At 34.8% G+C, this 23,455-nt stretch overlaps 1 protein-coding gene across 1 annotated transcript; it reads right to left on the reverse strand.

Annotated features, from left to right (window-relative positions):
• Positions 1 to 4,228: 4,228 nt before the first annotated feature.
• Positions 4,229 to 6,074, reverse strand: LOC25496928 (F-box protein CPR1). The gene is made up of 2 exons (XM_013597644.3): positions 4,578 to 6,074; positions 4,229 to 4,516 (listed from the first exon to the last, which is right to left on the reverse strand). Exon 1 carries the CDS (start codon positions 5,990 to 5,992, stop codon positions 4,607 to 4,609), a length of 1,386 nt encoding a protein of 461 aa, XP_013453098.1. The 5' UTR covers positions 5,993 to 6,074; the 3' UTR covers positions 4,229 to 4,516; positions 4,578 to 4,606.
• Positions 6,075 to 23,455: the final 17,381 nt, after the last annotated feature.

A 23,455-nucleotide genomic window follows, 5' to 3' on the forward strand; every position in this document is an offset into this window, starting at 1 on the left:
CTTTGAAGGTAATATCCCAATGACCGAAATCATTTTCCTCCCAGTGAAAACAAGAAAAAAAACTAATTACTTGTTCCTCCAATTTGAAGAATATTATCCTCGTATATTATTATCCGACTAGTAACCAAGCTCCGCAATCCTTTGTGTACATAAATCAAGCCAAACTAGTTCTTCATCTTTTCTTAGGAAGAATATTTCTCCTTTCGTCCCCACTCCAATAGGACGTTGAACACCAGACAATGGTCCAACAATGAAGAGTTTGGTCCACGATTCCTTTATGCCGAATTCACCCAAAATTGATACGAGAAAAGTAGTTGTGTCTTCATGATGTGAGATCAAGGCAATGAACCCACTTAAGAAGCAGAATCCTTCTTATTTGAATTTGGAAGTGGCATGGTGGCAGTAGAGAGGAGTGGTGATATTTCCAGGTAGCAAAGCAGATGAAGAAGAAAAAAACAGTCCCTATCAAGGGCAGGTTTTTGTGTATTGAAGAATCCGGGTAGCCATTGTAGTGTGATTCCACAGGATTAGAAACATATTGGCCGAGCTTACTGACAAGAAGAGCAAGGTCTGGTCTAGTGTTTGCAGAGATATAGAAGACGGCCAATTAATCTTTGATAAAGCTTGGGATCCGGATAGGGAGTGCCATCATCTTTTTGTAACTTTGAGGTTATGTAAGATTGGAGTTGATGTAGGTTTTGTTGGTTTGCAAGTGTGAGTTATATGTCCCACATCGGATAAAATAGTAAAGGTTGAACACCTTATAAGTAAGAGGACCCATAAACCCATTACCTTAAGGTTTTGGGTAAGAGTGTGGTGTCTCTCTTGCTTGTGCGGTTGTTCTAGCCTCGATGTGGACGGTCCCCCGCGCTCCTCTCATAACCAAACAGTGGTATCAGAGCCCCGGTTCGACGAAGGGTGCGACCGAGACCGCCGGTTAGTTGCGCAGAAAGCAGCAACGACGGTACAAGCAGCAAGTGGCTCCTTGTACGGCAACGGCAGTGCAAGCAGTGTCGGTCCGTTTGTGGAGAAACCAGCAACGGAGACACATGCAAAGTAAGAGCTTCCGCTTGAGGGGAGCACGATGAATTGATGGACTCACACTTGAGGGGGAGTGTTGGTTTGCAAGTGTGAGTTATATGTCCCACATCGGATAAAATAGTAAAGGTTGAACACCTTATAAGTAAGAGGACCCATAAACCCATTACCTTAAGGTTTTGGGTAAGAGTGTGGTGTCTCTCTTGCTTGTGCGGTTGTTCTAGCCTCGATGTGGACGGTCCCCCGCGCTCCTCTCATAACCCAACAGGTTTTCTGTTCAGTAAACCCGTGTCATCTTTTTTTTTTTAAACAGCTAAATTTTATTAGGTAGAACTTGGTGTAAGGCACACCGAAGAACGCAACAAACAACAGCAAAATACAAAACAGGTTCCGCACAAAAACGGGACACTTCCCATAAACTCCAAACATGGAAAACCAAAGCTGCTGCTCTAACAACTTAGCAAAGCCTGGCATACTACGAGCCCTAACACAGCAGCGCTATCCTACACCAAAAAAGAGACTACAGAAGTAGTTTTAGCAGCAAACAGCTCCATGATCCAAATAAAAACCAGCAAAAAAAGGCAGCAGAACGCCCAAAAAAACAGAAACAGATGACAACAAAAAACAGCACAGTAGCCGCGCCCCAACTGCTACCTCCGGAAGCATTCCCTCGGGTTCCAAACACAATTCAGAGTACTAACACGGCGTGATTTTTAGACGCGTTAAACTCCACCGCCAAGACAGCACCTTTATATCCTCCACTAAATCCGACCACCTAATATCCATATTGTTAAAAATACGATTATTTCTAGCTTTCCAAATAACCCACAAAGTTGTATGCCAAATGAGCCTCAACCCCTCTTTAACCTTCTTACTAGTTGCCATATCATCCCAACACGCCCAATGAGTGTACACATTCAGAGGCATAATGAACTCCCCCTCCACCCAACAAAGAAGCTCAACACAAATCTTCCACACCACTTGACAGTGCAAAAAAAAAAAAAATGGCTTTCCGATTCCCCCACCAAATCACAAAGGACGCAATTCAACGAAGCATTCTCCGGTAAGACGTTCCTACGGGCAAGATTAATTCGGGTTGGGATTCGGTTAAGGATGGACCTTCCAAGAGAAAGCTCCTACTTTGGATGGAGCCGGACTTTTCCAAATTTGCCCGAAGACCCTCCCTTCTTCCTCCCCCATCACCTCGAAATGGCTCTCTAGCAAAATCAACTTATTGTAAGCGGATTTAACCGTAAAACTCCCACCATCCTCCAAACCCACTTATCTACCCCTTCCGTCCACACATGACCGTGCAAGACCTCCATCATGTTGTTGAGAAGCTCTTCCTCGAATACAAAAAACCGGCGACGACACTCAAATCGGTACTCCCTTCCGACCTCCATAGTCACCCAAACATCCGCCACCTTTGCCTCTTTTTGGTTTGACATTGCATAAAGCCGAGGAAATTGTTCACGAAGAGTCGTGTCTCCCCTCCAAAAACAAGTGTTCTCTCCCTCATGCAACTTTCTTTGGTTGAGAGACATACCCTTTTCAGATTGAGCAACTTCTATTCCAATGAAGAATTTGGGGGAGCCAAGGTGTTTAATTTGGAATGTAGAGAGCGGGAACTTTTTGACAACATTTTTCTTTCAAGTCATCGCCAGTTAAAACAGTATCATCTACATAAACCAACAAAATAGTGAGATGATTATCAAAGTACTTAACAAATAAAGAGTAATTTGAAATGCACTGAACATAGCCTAAAGATGTGATGGAAGAACCAACCTTTGGTTCCAATATCCACTAGCTTGCTTCAAACCATAAATGGATTTTTTTTAATTTATAAACTAGGTTGGCTTTGGATGATTGAAAACCAGGAGGAAGTTGAGTATACACTTTAGAAAGCCTTATTTAAATCCAATTGATGTAAATAATGAGGATTACCTGTGATGATGTTGACTATAGGCTTAGAACAAGGAATAATTCTTTGGTAGAGTTTAAAGTATGCTTTCTGTCAATCATCTTGGAGATTCGAGTAGCGGCTATTGATGCCTCTAAAATGAAGCGAGATTTGGCGTTGCACTCATCAGAGACCTGCATATATAGTAAATTCAAGTCCAATTTCTGCGAAATGAAGTCAATATTGTGAACATGTTTTTACAAGAGTCTTTATCTTAGAGCTTGAAACATTTATTTTCACTTGGCAGGAAAACTGTAACAAAAAAGGGAAAAAAAATTGTTAAATCCTCTCCAGATAATACATATTTCAGCACAAAACACATTGCCACCCTTTTCTCTCCTTTGGTCCTGACCAGAACACTCCCAATCCAAGATTGGATTGTCCACTCCACGTAGCATATAGAAACCCTAAACTTCAAGTTATCACTCCCTTTGTTTGACAGTTCTTTATGCCAAGCTCCATAAATGTTTCAAGAGACAAGCTGAACCTTATCAATGTTTTCTTCTGACATACATACGAATAAACAGTTCTAACAAATGAGATTTCTTGTTCTGTTATACTACCGGAAAATCCAAAAGCATCCTTCATTTTACCATTCGGCTCTTTCACAACCTTTGCAAATACTAGTGGCTGGCATGATCATCATGATTGAAAATGCAAAAGAAGCTACTGCAAATCTAAGATAGGAAAAGTGTCACCATAAGCTAGAGAAAATGCTGAGAGGTGAACCAAACAAAAACTAGTCTAATATCTGCTTTACTGTGCTTGAGGATGATACCACTATCAATAATCTAACATGTAACAACTTGAAAAGTAATGTTCAAATTGTTATTGCATGGATAAAAAATTGCCACATGATTCTTCAAATGACATTTACAGCAACAGAGATAAAGCTCAATTATTGGTAATGAGAAATGTACAACATTATAGCTCATGACATAACATTGATTGACCGAAGTACTAAACGAAAAATTGAAACCATGCCAAAAAGTAATGACACTAAATCTGGCAGGTATAGTCAGGTCATTGTTTGAAAAGAACAGTATAGAGGAGATTAGAGAAGTAAATTAGGAAATTCATATGGCCATCTTGTCCAATTCCTCATGTGAACCTTAATAAAGGGAACATGAGAAAGATTAGTTGATTTGAACAAGGCCAGTTTATTAATTTGGATATGGAATGTAAAGGAAAGTATAAAGCAGAAAGTTAAACATAGTGGATACAAGCAGAGATCATTCTTTTCATGTAGAAGTTATTTCTACATAAAACTAGAGGAAATCCGGTGAAGCTAAACGATCATTCTTTTCATTGATATAAAACAAATATACAAAGATTACACGAAACCATAACAAACTAGCAACTCCAACGCTTACAACATAACACTACCACTACTAATCACTAGAAACAAGATACAGCTATGATCACCCTCTCCACCATAAAGCTAAGAAAGCGCTAGAAGGAAAGTACCAGATGCTTGCAAAAAACAAAGAAGTCTCCACTAGACAGTAAGTACATACTGTTGAGGCACAAAAGACACAGATCAAAGTGCCCGCGACCAGGATACCCCTAACCACATCATATATCTGTTGGTGAAAATAGGAACAACAATTAATCATTTATTCCTTCAAATGGAAGAATGCTTTCCTTGTAAATTGTTATCCGACATCCTGGCATATCCACTTTAAAACCAAGCTCCTCAATCATTTGGGTACTCAAATCAAACCAAGCCAGTTCTTCATCGTTTCTTATGAAGAATATTTCCCCCTTTGTACCCACTCCAATAGGCCGATCAACGCAAGGCAATGGTCCAATAGTGAAGAGATTGGTCCATGATTCTTTCATACCAATCTCACCCATAATTGATATGTGAAAAGTAGTCGTCTTTTCATAATATGAGATCAATGCAATGGACCCATTTAACACCGCCAAGTTTCTCCAATTGGTTTCAACATCAAAAGAATCATCTACATCTGAGGGTACGGGTGTTATGAAGAACCCTTCTTTGCTCAAGTAAAACGATACCAAACTAGGTTGAAATGGGATATTATGTTTTTTCCAATATCCATAATCATTCTGACACAACCAATGACACACTCCATCCATGTAGACATGGTTGCCCTCCGTGGTGTCCAAAGAAGGCGGCATGTCAACATCAAGTTTCCTCCAGGAGTTACTTCTTAGGCTATATATCTCCCATAAGGGTTCAAAATATTTATTTCCTAGACATTGGTATTGCTCATTGTTTGGATCCGCAAAGAAAACATAACGAATGACCTTATAGTCATCGGTAACAGAATCATAACCAAATCCATCAAGATAACAAACAATGTTAAAATGACGCTTAACATCATCCGGAACATAAGACTCATACGGACTCGGAGGAAGGATCTTGAATTTCTGGGTAGCTGGGTGCCACAATGCATGTATGTATCTACAATGTTGATGGAGCAAGATTGTGCCATTAATACTACCAAAACCAAAAATATCAAAAAATGTATTATGCTCAAATGGATTTGAGAAATCAAATTTAACCATATTCTGAAACCTGTCACCAGAAAGATTATACAAAACTTGAATCTCGCTCATGTCTGGCCAGGTTGGAACCTTTAAGAATAGAGATGCTCCGTCGTAACGAGAATTAGATGATGATAAGAAATTGTTGCGAAACATGTTCATGAAATGAGTATTTTCAGATAAGAGAGACCATGATTTGCGAACGCATTCAAATCGTTTAAAAGATTTAAGAGGTAGTTTTGATAGGATGGAGAAGGCAATATCATCAGGTATATAGTTGGTACTCACAAATTCATTCTTCTTTGTGGCAGACACAAACTTCTTCTTCTTCTTCTTCTTCTTCTCCGTTGATTCGAGACGAGACCGAACAACTTCACTTTTGAGAACTCTTTTACCTGAACGCAAGTGAAAGAAACCTTTCTCCATTGAAGCTAAGCGAACTTCGTTTGTCACTGATTTCTCCTTCTTCTTCTTCTCCATTGATTCAATTTTGGAATGTTAGTGTTTTGATTCTGGAATGGTAAACCCTAACCAGCCTTTGGACTCGGACTATAAAAAGAAGAAAGATGTTTCTATTTCTAGTTGTGTTTTTTTCTTATTCTTTTATTTTTTTCCGTAAGTGTACATGTTTTTATTGATCAAAAACAATAGAGAGAATAAAAATATAATGAATATAAGTGAGAAAGTTGTACAAAAATTATATCAAATTGATTATACAAATATCATTTCTCATATTTTTAACACGGAGAAGTAACAAGGATTACGTGTTGTCTCTACCAACGGGATAAATTCATGACAATCTTTTTAATTTTTTTTTTTCTTTTCGTACAAACCTTATTCATTTGTTCTATTACTAATATTCTTTAAATATTTTCTTAATATAGGATTATATAACATGGGAGAGTATATAATATATACTATGAGAATGCATCTTATATGAGAATGACGAAAATATTCATCAACTATTAAATCAAAAAGTCACATATATACCTTACCTTATTATATCAATTCTTATAAACTTATCATTTCCGTTTTCTTCTTCTTCTCCCCAGTCAGGATTTCTGCTACCATCACTCTTCTTCCTCTTCGACTTAAAAAAAATCATTTTATTTTCATATTCATAAACAATATAAAGGATGCATAAATCAAAATCTTTAGTTACTTCTCAAACATTAATTTAAAACTCGCAGTATATGACAATTTAATATTTTCATATTCAGCTCCATCTAATTTATGGTTTCTTATTGTGCTACAAAAATTAAAGAGACTGCATGAATCATAACCAAACATGCACTCCTATGCCTATTTTCTACGGGCAATAATTACTTGTATGTTAACATTTAATTTAATTTGGATCAGATCATATCATAGAGCCAAAATTAAAATTTCGGTTCATCCAATGTTGGCATAGCTTTTGGCAGATCAATTAATTGTTTGTTGTCTATACATATGAATATTTTTCAATAGATCAATTCCCTCAAACACATAAAATTGTCCCAAAAAATACTTAACAACTTCAAAACACAAAAGTGATAAATTAATGAAAACAATATAAGATTGTTGGGTGGTTGTTGTTCCGAAGCTCCGTCAATGTTGTGTTGTTGTTGTTGTTTATGTTCATGTGTTTTTATTCTACTGTTTGTTATTTTTTTGTTGCTTTAGATTGGATGGCTTTAGATTGTGCTGGTTTTCCTGTCTGTTTGGTGGTCCGTTTTGCTTTGTGGATTCCATTTTTGCCTCGCGGCTAGCTGCGCTGGTGAGTCAAGGCAGTGATGTGGTGGTGGTTCTGTGGATGTGTGGTGGTGGTGATTCGGTTGTGGTGGTGGTGGTGGTGGTGATTTGATTGTGTGAGTTGTTTTCGTCATTGTTTTCATGTTAAAGTGGTGACGTGGTGGTGTGTACATGAGGAGGTTTTGTTTGATTTGTATCGTCCTGCTCATCTTGAGATATGAGATAACGGTGATGCGGGTGGTGTTTGGTGTTAGCAACATAAGACGGTGATGTGGGTAGTTATTGGTGTTGGTAAAATAATGTGGTTTGTTGTTGTTGGGTCGGGAGTTTGAATGTAAAGCGGTGGTTTTTGGTGGTGATGCTCATGGTGGCTGGTGTTGGTTTTTGGTGGTGATGCTGGTGGTGGCTAGTGCTGATTTTTGGTGAGGTGTAATGGTGGTTTTTGTGGTGGTTAATGGTAGTTTTGGTGGTGGTGTTGATGGTTTTTGTGGTTGTGCTTGTGGTGGCTAGTGGTGGTGATGTTAGATAGTGTAGCTTGTTTCAAGAATTGAGCTATGTGTTTTCTAGGTGGTGATTTTACCTGTGATTAATTGCGCTCAACTGCAGAAGAGAAGCAAGGTGCGGTTGCACGATTTTTTGTTAGGTTTGTGGTTTTGGGGCTTTAGTTTTTATTGGTTTCGGGGGGCCTCAGTGGAGGTTGTTTTTATAAGTTTGCATTTGATGTACGGGTGTTTGTTTGAGTGTTCCGTGTATACACGGCACACTATTCCTTTGTATGTTGCTATTTAAGTATCTTAGCCTAGCATTCCTTGTGCTAGATATGATTCTTTACATTTTGAATAAATTTCATTTTAACTTCTTCAAAAAAAAAAATATAAGAATACATTCCTTGGTGTCACTAAACTACTCAAGCGAGTGTAAACAAATCTAAACTGGAAAAAAAACACGTCACACTAGTTTAATCAGAAAGTCTCATAGTAAAGAATCTTCTTAAACTCAAACGGAACACATATCATCTAATCTTCATCTATTTCATGTGAAGTGTGTGCAACATCGCAAGCTCATATACATACATTAACGAGAAATAAGTAGGGTGAGAAAAGAAACAATTTTAATTCGGTGGTTCCTTACTTATGTATTTTTTAAAACGCACACAATCAATCAAACATGCTATCTACACAATTTTATCACTATCTTTATGCAATTTTATCACTTAAGGAAACGGAAACCACAATTTAGAGCCATGAGATGATACCTAGATCAACTTGCAAGTCCGAGAACATGTACCCTTACCTTTTTATCTCTCTATATAGTTGTATCTCATTTCTAGTAATTTTAAAATGTATATGCTAAAGCAATTTTTTCCTATAGAGGAAGTGACAAGTATCACAAGAAACTTACATACAAAACCAGTTAAAAGTATTTAAACTAATAATATTGATATTAATAGTTGAATTAGGTATTAGAGAGCAAAATATTACTTTGTGGAGCAAGTAGATCAGCCTCCACGAACAAGAGGGTTGAACTTCAAAATAATTCAAAAATAATGTTTAGTAGGAAAAATGGGGGGGGGGAGAAAACTATACGAACTTGGATGCTATTATATAGTTCAGTCCAATAATATTAGTTTCACTTTACACTAATAATGAAAGTTGCTTTTCCCACTTCAGAAATTGATATGAAACACCTGAAAAATACGCATTTACCTCCAACAACAACTAATTGCCGTTCGATTACATTTTCCTTTTGGAGAAAATGGATGTTAATTGCCGTTAAGAGTAAATACGTAATTTCTAAGTGTTTCATAGCAAATTTTGAAATGAGAAAAACAATTTTCCACTAATATCATCCAACAATTCTTATTCAAGTCATTTTTATTAGATGTAACAACGACTTTGATTTCTTGACCAAAGATCCACGGTCTAACAAAAATACGCATTTATTCAAGTCATTTTTATTAGATCTAACAAAAATTATTTCACCTTAAAATTAATCAAACATGATATAATTATGAGAAAAGAATAGTTTTAAACCTAGGATAGATCCCAGTGAAAATCCTAATAACATGTGAATTGGTCGTTTTTAATTAATTGAATTTCCTGCTTTACTAGTTGTTGTTACGAATCAAAACCCCCATTTTTATTTATGAAAAAAAAACTTGTTCTTAATTGTGGATATTGTTAATTCAAAGGTCCTTGCACTACATTTAAATTTTTAATTATTTTGATTGCCCAACTGAAATGTCAACTCGAATGTCAACCACCAGATTATCTACATAGTTATGTAAATATTTGCGCGTTATTTGTAAAAATTCTATTTTTTCATGTATTAAACATATAAAAAAATTGGGCCATAAAATTTGAAAGACTCAACTCATTAAAGCTGTTTGCACCCCTAAGGGACGACCCTAACCACCAACATACCATAACACCACATATACACCAAAAACTTGAATACACTTAATATATGGATCACATGTCTTATATATTCAATATTTATAACATTCATAGTGTGATGTTAGAATAGTCATTAACATTTAAATCTACACATTATTTCTCTCAAGCACGAGTCTCCCACATTATATACTTGCATGCATCACTATTTCTCTACCTAAAAACTTAAGACATATGATATATCATTATGAACCGTCTCTCTTATATATCTAATATTTTCAAATACCCACGACCTCGTTACACCTACACTCTCCAAAGAAAATATCTAAATCTAAAGCAGGAATATAAGATAAATAAAGGAAGTTAGATGTAAACTTAAAAGTGTTTTTCGATAGTGCATCTCGTAAGAAAGAACTCAATCAAATGCATATAATAATGGTCTCCTTGTTCCTTTATCATACTGAGTTATGCGAGACTTGTTCGAAGATATTTCAGCCAACTCCAACAATTTGTGCCATGATTGAAATTGAGACATCTTTGACTTTCATTGTTTACACTAAAAATTTAGTTCAAAAGAACTAGCATATTCTACCATAAAGATTGGCTTTGGCTTTAGAATCTAACTATTCATCCCAAGTCCTAAGTTCAAAAATTTGTATGATTGCAAACAAGTAGTTGATAATGTACACATTGTTAAGTTTAATAGATTAAAATATGACTCTATGTTAGAGGATTTTATCTCGCCACGACAACAACTTTCAGGTTGTTTATACTAGGTGACAAACTAATGGTAGTTCTCATGTACTGTTGGCAATGACATCTCTCTACTTGGCTGGCACAATGTTTTTCATTATTCCATAATTTTATTCTGATTTTTTTTGGCAATCATGAGTTAATTTGGTTTAAGTAAAAAAAAAAAAAAAGATAGCAACATGAACCTAAACAAACTCCTCAAAAAAGAACCAAAACAACTAATGCTTATATCAGTTGTGCATGCATTAAAATGAAATGTCCACAAAGGGCTCGATATCATAAAATGAAATAAAGCTTCATCCTTTAGATAAATCATGTAAGACTTTCAAGATCATATTCTTGCTATCCATATCTTGTTATAGCGAAATAGATATAGAAGAAAAGAAAGACAACATACTCTAAATATTTAAGCTATTTGGACATTGAAAAATAATAAATGAAGCATATCCTTACTGTCTACCGTACAAAGTATACAATTCATAGGACATGTGACTACTTTATCTTTTAGGCGTACAAGAGTTGGTAAGCAATTTCTACATAATCACCACATAAAGTTTTTATCTTTGGTGGAATCTTTAGCTTCCAAATTTGATTCCAAGAGTCTTATACTTTGAAATGAGATGTATCAAGCAATTCTTGCACACAAAAACAGTATGCACTACCAATAGAGTATTCACCATGATTTTCTTTTTTCAAATCCGTCGATCTTCCGTCATTGATAGGTATAGTGGTGTGTTCATTATATGTTCAACTACCCCTGCTGATAAAAAAATTTGACTACAAGAAATGTAGATTCCATTCCTTGCAGTCATGTAGCATGCAATATGAGACTATTAGACCAGCTAGAGGAAAATCTTCATTAACCTGGAATAAGTGTAACATCATTTGAAATCCAATTGTTATACCAAATCGAGATATCCTCACCATCACCTATCTTCCATCTGTTTCTAGCTTTGAGAATAAACTTAGAATTACACATGCTTCGCCATAGAAGGCTAGACTTATGTCCCCAAGTCGACTCAAATAAATTTTATCTGGGATAATATCTTGCCTTGTAAAGTCTAGCTACCAAAAAATCAGTATTTGTCATAAGTCTCCAACCTTGTTTTCCTAACATAGCTAGATTAAAGGTAAGTAGATTTTTGAAACTCATACCTCGATCATTCTTATGCATTGGCAGTTTATCCCAAGAAAGCAGTGTATACCTCTATGTTGACCTCCCAAATGATCCCACAAAAAGGAATTTATCATTCTTTCAATTTCATCAGAGAGAGACAGAGAGAGTGAACACACTCATAAAGTAGGTAGGATAGATTAAAACACATATTTGATGAGAACTTCACATCTGGCTTTTAAGAGGCTTTTATTACTCCATGAATTGATCTTCTTCCAAATTCCATCTTTGATAAAGTTGAAAGTAATTTTTTTGCTCCTGCCTATCATCCCCCAATATTTTTTAGTACATAGAACTTTGCACACCCAAAATGCTTGCAATATTATTATGATATGTAGTTAAGACATTTCTTCCACAAAAAAACTCTGATTTTTGGAGGTTTACTACCTGTCTAGAATCTCTCTCTCATAGGTAGATAAAGTGGCTCACATTTTATTTTCTTGACCCACATTGGCTCTAAAAAAGAGAAAACAATCGACAGAAAACAAGAGGTGAGATATAATTGGTACATTATTATAATTTTTGAGATCATTAATTTCACCCCTCGTTTCAACTTTTCGAATCAGCGTAGAAAGACATTCAACATAAATAATAAACAAATATGGGGAGAGTGGGTCTCCTTGTCTCAAACCTCTTCTTGAAATAATTGAACCTATAACATTACCATTAACAAGCATGTACAAATGTAATTCACCGTTTCAACACATATCATAATCCATTTAACACATTGATGAGAAAATTCCATCTTTACAATAACCCCGTATGTCATCGTGCACAACCGGGGAAACCAATTCCAACACAGGAATAGAAGGATGAGGCAATAAACCCTATGAAACTTTGTCCAAAACATTATGCAAAGCAAAATCGAAAGAGTTGGAAGAGATATCGTTTATAGGTGTGGCAGAATGTGATAGTGTTTGTCCTTGAATGTCTGAAACCAAGGTTGTAGAAGAAGGAGCAGCGACAACTACAATTTCCAAAGAGGTAGCCATGACTGCCTGAGCTGAAGTAGAGGCACCCATATTACGAAGCCCGTGAGACTGTAAAGGAGGATTTGGAGGTGTGTCAGCAACCAATGGTTTCTTGCCACGTTCTGGTTTCTTCTTTGTTGCATCCGGGTGCAGCCATTTACAAGTAGTAACATTGTGACCAATCACTAAAAATGAGCCTTTGCTATGTCAACTGTGCTATGAAATGGATCTGAATTTCCTGCTGTTACAACATGAATCAAGACCGTTCGATCAAAAATGTGTGGTCGAAATTGTTTAGAATAATTTTATAATTGAGTTAATTTAAACCGTTCAATCTATAATTAATAGTTAAGATGTAAAACAACGGTAAAACTGTGTGGTTTATGACAACAAGCAATCTCGATCCCCTATGAAATGCACAATAAACTAAAGTTGGGTTGTTATCTTCCCTCTCTTGTTTTATTGTTGGATTGAAGTATGATTTTTATTCCTTATTTAATAAATATTTATTTGTAAACTGTAATCCAACTTTAAAAGAAAAGAACAAAAAACGTTCAAGAATACTTGAATAAGATGATAAAATATTGGCTAAATTACATTTTTGGTCCTCTAACTATTTAATTAGTATCAGATTGATCCTCTAACTAAAAATTGATTTATTTCGGTCCTCTAAGTTTCTCACCGTTATTACATTTAGTCATTTCTGTTAGTTTTATTCAAATAAATGTTAAGGTTTGTGTTATGTGGGTCCTCTAACTGTATTTATTAGTATAAGGTCCTATGCCTTGTTAAGGTATTATGATTAAATAGTGACTGATATTATTGGTAAGTGTTATGATTCATATGTATGTGTGAAACAGGAGGTCAGGTACCCACATAACACAAACTCTGACGTTTATTTGAATAAAACTAACAGAAAGGACTAAATGTAGTAACAGTGAGAAACTTAGAGGACCGAAATAAATCAATTTTTAGTTAGAGGATCAATCCGATACCAATTAAATAGTTAGAGGACCAAAAAGGTAATTAAGTCTAAAATATTTCTTTTAACTTAATTAAAAGCTATGTGTTCGAATCAAATCCTATGAATACACCAATATTACATTTTTTGAGGGAGAATTATGCTACTCACTACGATTCTATCTGACTCGATCGGTTAAGTATAGAGAATAGGTGTATCTTATTAATAAAACATTCCAACAAATAAAATGTCTAATCACGGGGTTTCAATGTATATGGCGCTTCGAGGTGACACATATTGATTGTTTTAAGTGGTTCATATAAAGGAAAAAGAAAATATGGTGGAATATATGGTTCCCACTTATATTCCTTTGTCATATAGTGGAAATATATTTTTATATATCTAACTCAGGAATTAGATTTTCAATCGTATGAAACAACTTGTGATTTATTAATTCTATACTAAAAAACTTGATTTATTAATTCAAAAGAATGGTTAGGGTCGGAAAGGTAGACAAATATAGACACACATGTACCCATTATAGTTTTCTTACTAAAACCAATAATGATTTGATTAACTTTAATTTGAAAATGTAAAGTTTAGGTATATTGCAACCAATTTGTGATTTTATGAAGTGATGTTTGCTGAAAGCACTTTAATAAATAAAAAGGACCAAATTAAATATTTTCAGGAATTGATGCCTTATTCTATAGTTATTTTCTAATAGGTTGATAATTTTATTGAAAGAAATTGAGTCACCATAGATGATTATAGAGGTTACATAAAACAGTTCTAATCACTATGCTGAAGGATCAAAAGTGTGTAACTTTTTGTTGTTGGATTTTAGGTTCAAGCTAATTATTATAAATAATATAAGTATTATATGAGTAGCATGCTCTACAGTTATTAATTTGTTTTGTAACACATATCAATAGTTCAATAGTGCAATTCACATTCGCCACATTCAATCCAAAGATCAATTCATTTGCAGATGAAGAAAATGCGTTTTAAAGACATAGCTTTCTGCGGTTGCATAAAATCATTCTCAAACCTATATATATATATATATATATATATATATATATATATATATATATATATATATATATATATATATATGACCACGCCTAAAAAATGTCATTGGAAATTTATTACTTGAATCATCATTTGTTTGTGATTTGTCCTTTTCTAAATAACAAACTTATAGTGGTTTTTGAATAGAAAATCTGATGCTCATTCTCATGCATATTTCTTTATTTTTCTAATATTTTTTGGTTCTTTATTTTAAAATAGGGGGGAAAAATCTTGAAAAACGTAAAACAGATGGGGTAAAATTCCGAGTTTTAAAATTAGGAGGGAAAATCCAGATTCAATCAAAATAGAGGGGGTAAAATTCCGAGTTTTAAAATAGAGGGGGAAAAATCCAAATTCAATCAAAATAAGGGGGTAAAACTGCATTTCAGCCTTCTTAATTTAAATCACATTGAAAATTGTGGTTAATCATGTAAGTGAATTAACCAAAATTTTGATGGTAAATAATGTGTGTTGCTAGCATTTCTCTTTTAATAATTGTTTTTCATTTTGCTAAAAAAAAATGTTTTGCATTAGTTCATTAGAGACCACCTTTCAAAATGGTTTACAATAATAGTACCTGTCATATATTATGTAAAAGCAGGTCAATAATATGTTTTTAGTTCTTCTCTAAAAAAAAAGTTTTTAGTTCTCATTTTTTTTTTATCAATTTTAATTAAATATCTATTTTATTTTTATATAAAACATGTGCATTTAGTTCTCTTGTAGGACTAAAAATATCCGTTTTTATGAAAGATATGGACTACACAAACTTAATAGGGACTATATTTCAAAGATAGACAATTTAACAAGGGTAAATATTTGACAGTTGACACTATAAAAGTATCTTTTAAAATTTAAAAAACATTATAATTATAATACAAATGAAACCTATAGGGTAGGAGTTAGCTAGCACATTAGTACTTGTAAAGGCTAAGGAATGCTAGGCTTGATCATGGGACTATTATTGTTCTTTGTTCTTTTAAATATGTATTACTATATATAAAGACAAAGTAAGCAGAACATATATACTATAGTGACAACTGACAATTACATAAACAACAAAAAAGGTTACCTCTGACACAAATAGCTTAATCTTTTACCTGAGAAAAAGAAAGGGATTCCATTAAAAAAAAAGAGAAGTCTTTTCACCATGAAGAAAAAGATGGCTTGAATATGATATTTTTTTTGACTTAATTAAATATGATATTTTTGTCAATGTTTATTCCATTGTTATTGTGTAGCAGAGATGAGGATGTTGTGTTGGATGAGTGGTAAGACTAGACATGATAATATTAGGAATGACACCATTAGAGAGAGAGAGTGGGGGTAGCACCTATAGTAGAAAAGTTGGTAGAAAATAGGCTTAGATGGTTTGGTCATGTAGAGGGAAGACCCGAAGATGTCGTAATAAGAAGAGTAGATCAAATGGAGGAGAGTCAAGTTAAAAGAGGTAGAGAAAGACCTAGGAAAACTATTAGAGAAACCATTAGAAAAGATTTAGAGGTCAATGAGTTGGATCCAAATTTGGTGTATGATAGAACACTATGGCGTCATTTGATCCATGTAGCCGATCCCACTTAGTGGGGTAAGACTTGGATGTTGTTGTTGTTTATTCCATTGTTATGATACCCTTCTAGTCATATTTATTAGAAAAAAATAATTATTTGTAGGTTTATTGAATAACTAACGTATTTAATTTATTATAAAAATCAGATACATCAGTTATTCAATGAAACGAAAATAAATTATTTTTTACTTATAAATGTGACATAGTGAAGTATATATTTTAATTTGTTTTCTTTTCCTTTTTCTATGTATTCTTTGAGCTACTGTAACATGCATCAATAAACTAAATGAGATTAATTAATGGAATTATTCTACCGTGTACTTAGATGACACTACCCCAATATAAAATACATCAGTATCCCCTCTAGCATATTAAGGACATGCATATTGGTTAATTAGTTTTACTTTAAAAGGGGGTCACTCTATGGTGGTGAACCTTTTATAACCTTATAAACATTGTTTATTATTAATTGTTTGTTAATAAGATAATCTTTCTACTTTAACCTAAAGCGATTCTTTGCTCTATTGCAGTTGACCGAATGAAAATGTGCCAATTATATTTTAACCAACATAAAATATACATACTAGAATCTGAAGGTGAGAAAAACACAAGAAGGGGGGTTGAATTGTGTTTTCTTTTTCTCTAAAAATACTTCTTCTGATAATACTTCAGAAGCAGTTTGGGAATGCTTCTGATGTAATAACCAGAATCAGATATGCAGCGGAAAAGATCAAAGCAGAGAAAAGAAAAGCGAGACACAAGCAGTTATCCTGGTTCCTTCCACAAATCGGAAGTAGTCCAGTCCCCCTTGCACTTCCAAGGAGATTTCACTATAATCACAAAGATTACAAATGCTCAATACTCTAAGTATGAGACTTCTCAAAAATGCTCAAGCACACAGGCAAGAGTCTTCCAATGCTCAAGCACTAAGCAAGAGTCTTCTAATGCTCAAGTACGCAGACAAGAGACTTCTGTTCAAACAAAAATACAGAGAAAATGTTTGACCTTGAACACTTGATATACAATCAGTGGTTTTCACAAATACAATGCAATAAAGACTCTAGACTTGTGAATTTCTAAGATGTATCAAATCAGTGCAGAAATTCAATGTGCTTTGTAGAATCAAATTGACAGAGTTTTGACGCTTTTTAACTTATATATCTCTATCTATAATCTTCAAGTCTTCACTCCCTTATATAGAGGTGTGAAAGAGACGTTGAGATGATTAGCACGTCTAAAGAGTCGTTGAGTTCCTTTGATCATCCACCAGTAATCCTTTGCCTGATTTGGGTGTAGTCCTTTGAAGAATTAGCTTCAAATTCATTCCCATCTTGAAGGAACATTTCTGCAGGCATGGCTGTTGTCTTGTCTTGTAGCGTAGACAAAAACAGAGTAGTGGAGGTAGTGGTTGTAGACTTGTACTTTTTCAACTCTGTTAAAGAAGGACAAGTACTCAGTGCTTTTCAAATGACCGTTGATACCTCCCTTTCAAATCTTCGTTCTTGTTAGACGAGGTTGAAACGAGAAACAGCTACTTTGAATCTCCAGTTTAAATTTACTGATTAATTGTAGCTTCTGGTGATGATTTCGCTTCTGATGAAACTTTGCTTCTGATGGGCTTCTGATGAGCTTCTGCTTCTGATGACGTCATTTACTTCAGAAGCACTCCAGCTTCAGAACCACTTTAGCTTCAGACGCAATTTTCTTCAGATGCTTCGGATTCCTTTGCTTTCCATTGTTCTTCCAAGACCTATTGAAATTGATTGACTTGCCTATGGTCCAGTACACTTGAACAATTATTAGCAATAACTAATTGACAATTTTTAATACCTTGTTATCATCAAAACTTATTAAGGTTTATTGTGAAACACATTTTGTTCCAACAGAATCTTCATCCAAAAAAATCTACATGCCAGAATCTTATTCTGCTTATGATAAACTTTATAATATGGTGTTAAGGTCAAGCTGATACAATATTTAATTAACTACGTTTTGCTCAATGAGCTAGCATCAGATTATCACTTTAATTAATTAAAACTTGCAATCACTTCACATATATGTGACCATAATCTTATTATAATACAAAAAATTATGATTACTTCAATAGGTCCAAAGCTAATCCAAGTATTTTGATTACCATGTCACACATGCGTGAACTATAATATATACCAATTTTGTCAATAGGAAATATGAATATCTTTAGTGAAAGTTATACATCTCCCTTGAAAGAAGTATTTTAATTTGTTAGGTCATAAGAGGATCTTAAAACACTAGAAGGGAGGAAAAAAAAGATAAAGGGTAAAATGGGTTTTGCAATTTGATATATTTGCAACAGAGCAAGGTTTAGCTGTTTTGATTGCAGAATGTTATCGGAGGTTATGATTCTTCGAATCCCCTCGATTTATTTATTGGAATTACTTAACAGTTAAGTCTTATTAAACTTTTAGCGTTTTCTATCTAAGTGATGAGTTCGTGGGGTTTTACTACCTACCAGTTGCCAAGTTGCACATGTTGATCACACATGTAGGTACATGTAAGGCCTTACTCTCTCAGAAGTATGGGTTCATTGCCCCCCCGCCCCCCCCCCCCCCAGCTGTCAGTTGCAACCATTACACCAGAGTTCGTACGAGTTTATGTGTTTAGGGTTGTCAGTCTTATAGAAAGATATACGCTTACGCACGCAGGGTTACATGTAGGTTCTTACTTTCTCAGAGGTATTTGACACAATAACGATATCAGGGTTCCTAAAGGTATCCTCGTCTATTGAATCTTAGAAGGACATCAACACACACACACTCTCTCTCTCTCTCTCTCTCTCTCTCTCTCTCGGTAGTTCTACAAATGAGCTACCCTATCTCGTCTACCTTACCAAGGATGAAATAAAATTGAAGTTATTAGGATGATTTAAGTCATGAAGTCACTTGTTTCGCTGATTACCATATTCGTTATCTTAGTTATTTTCTGATTCAGGTATGTATTCACCAATATTAGGTATGTCACCTCCCTAAGTACCTATATCTCAGGGTTATGCTTCAGATGAGACAATCATACGCACAATAGTAAAATCAAATAGGATTCAAAAAATAACTAAATAAAGACTTTAAATTAAATAAAATATCCAACAAATAGAATAGAGGTTCATCTTAGAACCCTATCCTAAAAAGATTTACTTACACACGGTAACTAAAGACAAATTACAAAAGAAATAAAACATACCTTAGAGACTTGGAGTGAGGAGAGAAACTCCTCCCTGGAAGCTCCTAATGCTTGCCTTCCTCTTGAACCGCTTAGTTATGAATGAGACATTGAATGAGAGGAATAGTAATTATAGGGAGTGTTTCCACCTAAAGTTAGGCTCAAAAACCATGTTTTTCCATTTAAAAGTAGCAAAAAATCAGTTATGGCCCAAATTTCTTCATGCTCGGCGCGCATGAGAGTGTTTTCCCGTGCCTAAATGCATGTTTCTTCGTTTTCTTGGGTGTTTGCTTCCATATAAGATGTCTTGGGACCTGGGAACAAAATTCCTCCCTTTGTAACGTCTTCCGAGGCCTCTTGAATCTTCACTCATGATCTTCCCAAGGTCTTCACAAGTCTTCAGATGTCTTACATTGCCGATTTGCATGATTTCTTCGTGAATTACATCAAAACATCCTAGAATTGCTATGTTTTGGGAAAAGTAGAATTACATGACTCAAATTTAGAAAACATTACACATGTCTCAAAATCATAAGCAATTGCTCTAGTAGTCCTCTATTTTGGATGGAAAACCTACTGAAAATGACTGAAAAACATGCTAAAAACGTAAGATGACATGTCAACATCGGGTATATGATTCCTCTCATTCATTATATGATGTTCAATATCAATTTTTCCATCTAATATGTGACTCTTACTCACACTTGACATACCAACAATCTTCTCATCAAACATGAGTCAATTTATATGTGTATGCTTCACCTCAAAAGAAAGCTTTTTTCATCCATATACACGCCGCTCGACCACCATTATCAGAAGGATATTTAATACAAAGATATGATCACCTTTAATAAAATCGTGCACTCAAATACGAAGCACTTTGAATAACGAGTGGAGCCTTAAAGTTCTACGGATCATCATATTAGATAAAGAGCAACCACTCAAACGATTTGTACACAAAATCATCACCTAAAACTTTAAGACACTAGTATATAGGTCCTATATATCACTTATATGATGCTTAATTAAACAAGTTTATTGTTTTTCTTGTTTGGTATACAATAACAATAGAATTTTTAATTGCATTATACTATTCTAGCATGCCTGCTGTATGGATCAACTCTTCTTGATACTTGAACAGAGCCATATTTATTGTTTTTATTCTTTTAAAAAATTTGTGGTGTGAAGATGCTTAAAAGGAATGTGCGCATGGAATAATATTGAAACTGCAAAATTTGCTACTTTTGAAGATGGCATCATGCTTTAGCAAAAAGGGAAAAGAGATTCTTATTGGTTCTGTTGTACAGAAGAGATGGAGGAAAGGACTACATGCTTAATTGATCTATGAATAAATATCAAAAGAGAGAACCTGGCTGGCTCTACCTAAACTCTTTTTGTCAGACTCAAACGTACATGATAGCCACCAACAATGGCCTAAAATCTTCCTCATTACAAATTGTTGCATGTGTGTTTATTACTTCTATGACAATTAATGGTGATGATAAGTTGACCATGTAACATATATATACCTTAAAGCTGGAATGCAGAGAAAAACATCTTTGAGGGGCCAGGGTTAGATACAATAGTATAAATGTGGGGTGTGTTTTTGTTTCACAATTGGAATCAATTAATAGAAAAATTTGTACATGGCCATACATCTCATTTGTGAGCTAAGGGGTGATGAAAGAATTCTAATCAAGAGTTTCAAAATTCAAATTCTAAAAACTAACATAATAACTGATATACTAACATTTGCCTATATTTTATAAAACAAAATGTAATTGAACCATTCAAGTATTCAACATTGATTAAGGGTGTGATCTAATCGATGTTAGCCACCACATCTTTGTGTTTCAATGCCAATTTCGTTAATAAAATTTGAAGAAGTTTCTCCACCCATAACTCATGCAACTCTATAGGAGTTTTAAGTCTTTTTCAATAAACAAAATCCCTAAAAAAAAAAAAAAATCTTTTTCAATAAATCATGTAATTCGGAAAAGCAAGACACCGCATGGAGGATCAAGGAAATTTTATTGGAACAAAATGTGTTTCACAATGAACCTTAATGAGTTTTGATGTTAACAAGATATTAAAAATTGTCAATTGGTTATTGCTAATAATTGTTTAAGTATATCGGACCAAAAGCTAGTCAAGTAATTTCAATAGGTCTTTGAAGAACAATGGAAAGCAAAGGAATTCGAAGCATCTGAAGAAAACTGCGTCTGAAGCTTAAAGTGCTTCTGAAGCTGAAGTGCATTTGAAGTGATGACATCATCAGAAGCAGAAGCTCGTCAGAAGCAAAAGGTCATCAGAAGCAAGGTTTTCATCAGAAGCGATATCATCACCAGAAGCTACATTTAATCCGTAAATTCAAACTGAAGATCCAAAGTAGTTGTTTCTCATTTCAACCTTATCTAAGAAGAACGAAGAATTGAAAGGGAGGTATCAACGGTCATTTGGATAGCACTGAGTATTTGTCCTTCGTTAACAGAGTTGACAAAGTACAAGTGTACAACCACTACCTCCACTACTCTGTTTTGTCCACGCTACAAGACAAGACAACAGCTATGCCTGCAGAATTTGTGCCTTCAAGATGGGAATGAATTTGAAGCTAATTCCTCAAAGGACTACACCCAAATCAGGCAAAGGATTACTGGTGAATGATCAAAGGATTTCAAACGACTCTTTAGACGTGCTAATCATCTCAACGTCTCTTTCACACCTCTATATAAAGGAGTGAAGACTTGAAGATTGTAGACAGAGATACACAAGTTAAAAAGCGCCAAAACTCTGTCAATTTGATTCTACAAAGCACACTGAATTTCTGCACTGATTTGATACATCTTAGAAATTCAAAAGTCTAGAGTCTTTAACGTATTGTATTGTGAACACCACTGATTGTATATCAAGTGTTCAAGTCAAACTTATTTCATTGTATTTTTGTTTGATCAGAAGCCTCTTGCCTGCGTGCTTGAGCATTAGAAGACTCTTGCTTAGTGCTTGAGCATTGGAAGACTCTTGCGTGTGTGCTTGAGCATTTTTTAGAAGTCTCATACTTAGAGAGTATTGAGCATTTGTAATCTTTGTGATTATAGTGAAATCTCCTTGGAAGTGCAAGGGGGACTGGACTACTTCCGATTTGTGGAAGGAACCAGGATAACTGCTTGTGTCTTGCTTTTCTTTTCTCTGCTTTGATCTTTTCCGCTGCATATCTGATTCTGATCATTTCATCAGAAGCATTCACAAACTGCTTCTGAAGTTTTATCAGAAGAAGAATTTTTAGAGAGAAAAAAAAAACACAATTCAACCCCCCTTTCTTGTGTTTTTCTCACCTTCAATTGGTATCAGAGCTTGCTCTGTTATCATAAGCACTTAACCGTGTGACAGTTCAAGATCCAAAAGAAAAACATGTTTTGAGGAGAGGAATCAACTACTTCTACAAAATACACAAGTGTCAAATATGACTATGATACTGCTGACAAGAAAACAGACTCTGGAAAAGCTCCAAAGTTTAATGGAGATCCAAAAGAGTTTTCATGGTGGAGAACAAATATGTACAACTTTATCATGGGTTTCGATGAAGAGCTATGGGACATACTGGAAGATGGAGTTGATGACTTGGATTTAGATGAAGAAGGAGCTGCTGTAGACAGAAGAATACATACTCCTGCTCAGAAGAAGCTTTACAAGAAGCATCACAAGATCAGAGGAATCATTGTGGCTTCTATACCTCGCACCGAATATATGAAGATGAGTGACAAATCCACTACGAAGGCTATGTTTGCGTCACTATGCGCCAACTTTGAAGGCAGCAAGAAGGTGAAAGAGGCTAAAGCTTTGATGCTAGTTCATCAGTATGAACTTTTCAGAATGAAGGATGATGAGAGTATAGAAGAAATGTACTCAAGATTTCAAACTTTAGTTTCTGGATTGCAAATACTGAAGAAAAGCTATGTTGCTTCTGATCATGTTAGTAAGATTCTGAGAAGCTTGCCTTCTAGATGGAGACCCAAAGTAACTGCTATTGAGGAAGCTAAGGATCTAAACACTTTAAGTGTTGAAGATCTTGTCAGTTCACTCAAAGTGCACGAAATGAGTTTAAATGAGCATGAGTCCTCTAAGAA

The sequence above is a fragment of the Medicago truncatula genome, chromosome 6 (assembly GCF_003473485.1).
Source record: "Medicago truncatula cultivar Jemalong A17 chromosome 6, MtrunA17r5.0-ANR, whole genome shotgun sequence".
Classification (NCBI taxonomy): Eukaryota; Viridiplantae; Streptophyta; class Magnoliopsida; order Fabales; family Fabaceae; genus Medicago; species Medicago truncatula.

What these genes read in the sequence shown, in the direction of transcription:
- LOC25496928 (XM_013597644.3), bottom strand. Translation starts at nt 5,992, where the DNA reads ATGGAGAAGAAGAAGAAGGAGAAATCAGTGACAAACGAAGTTCGCTTA.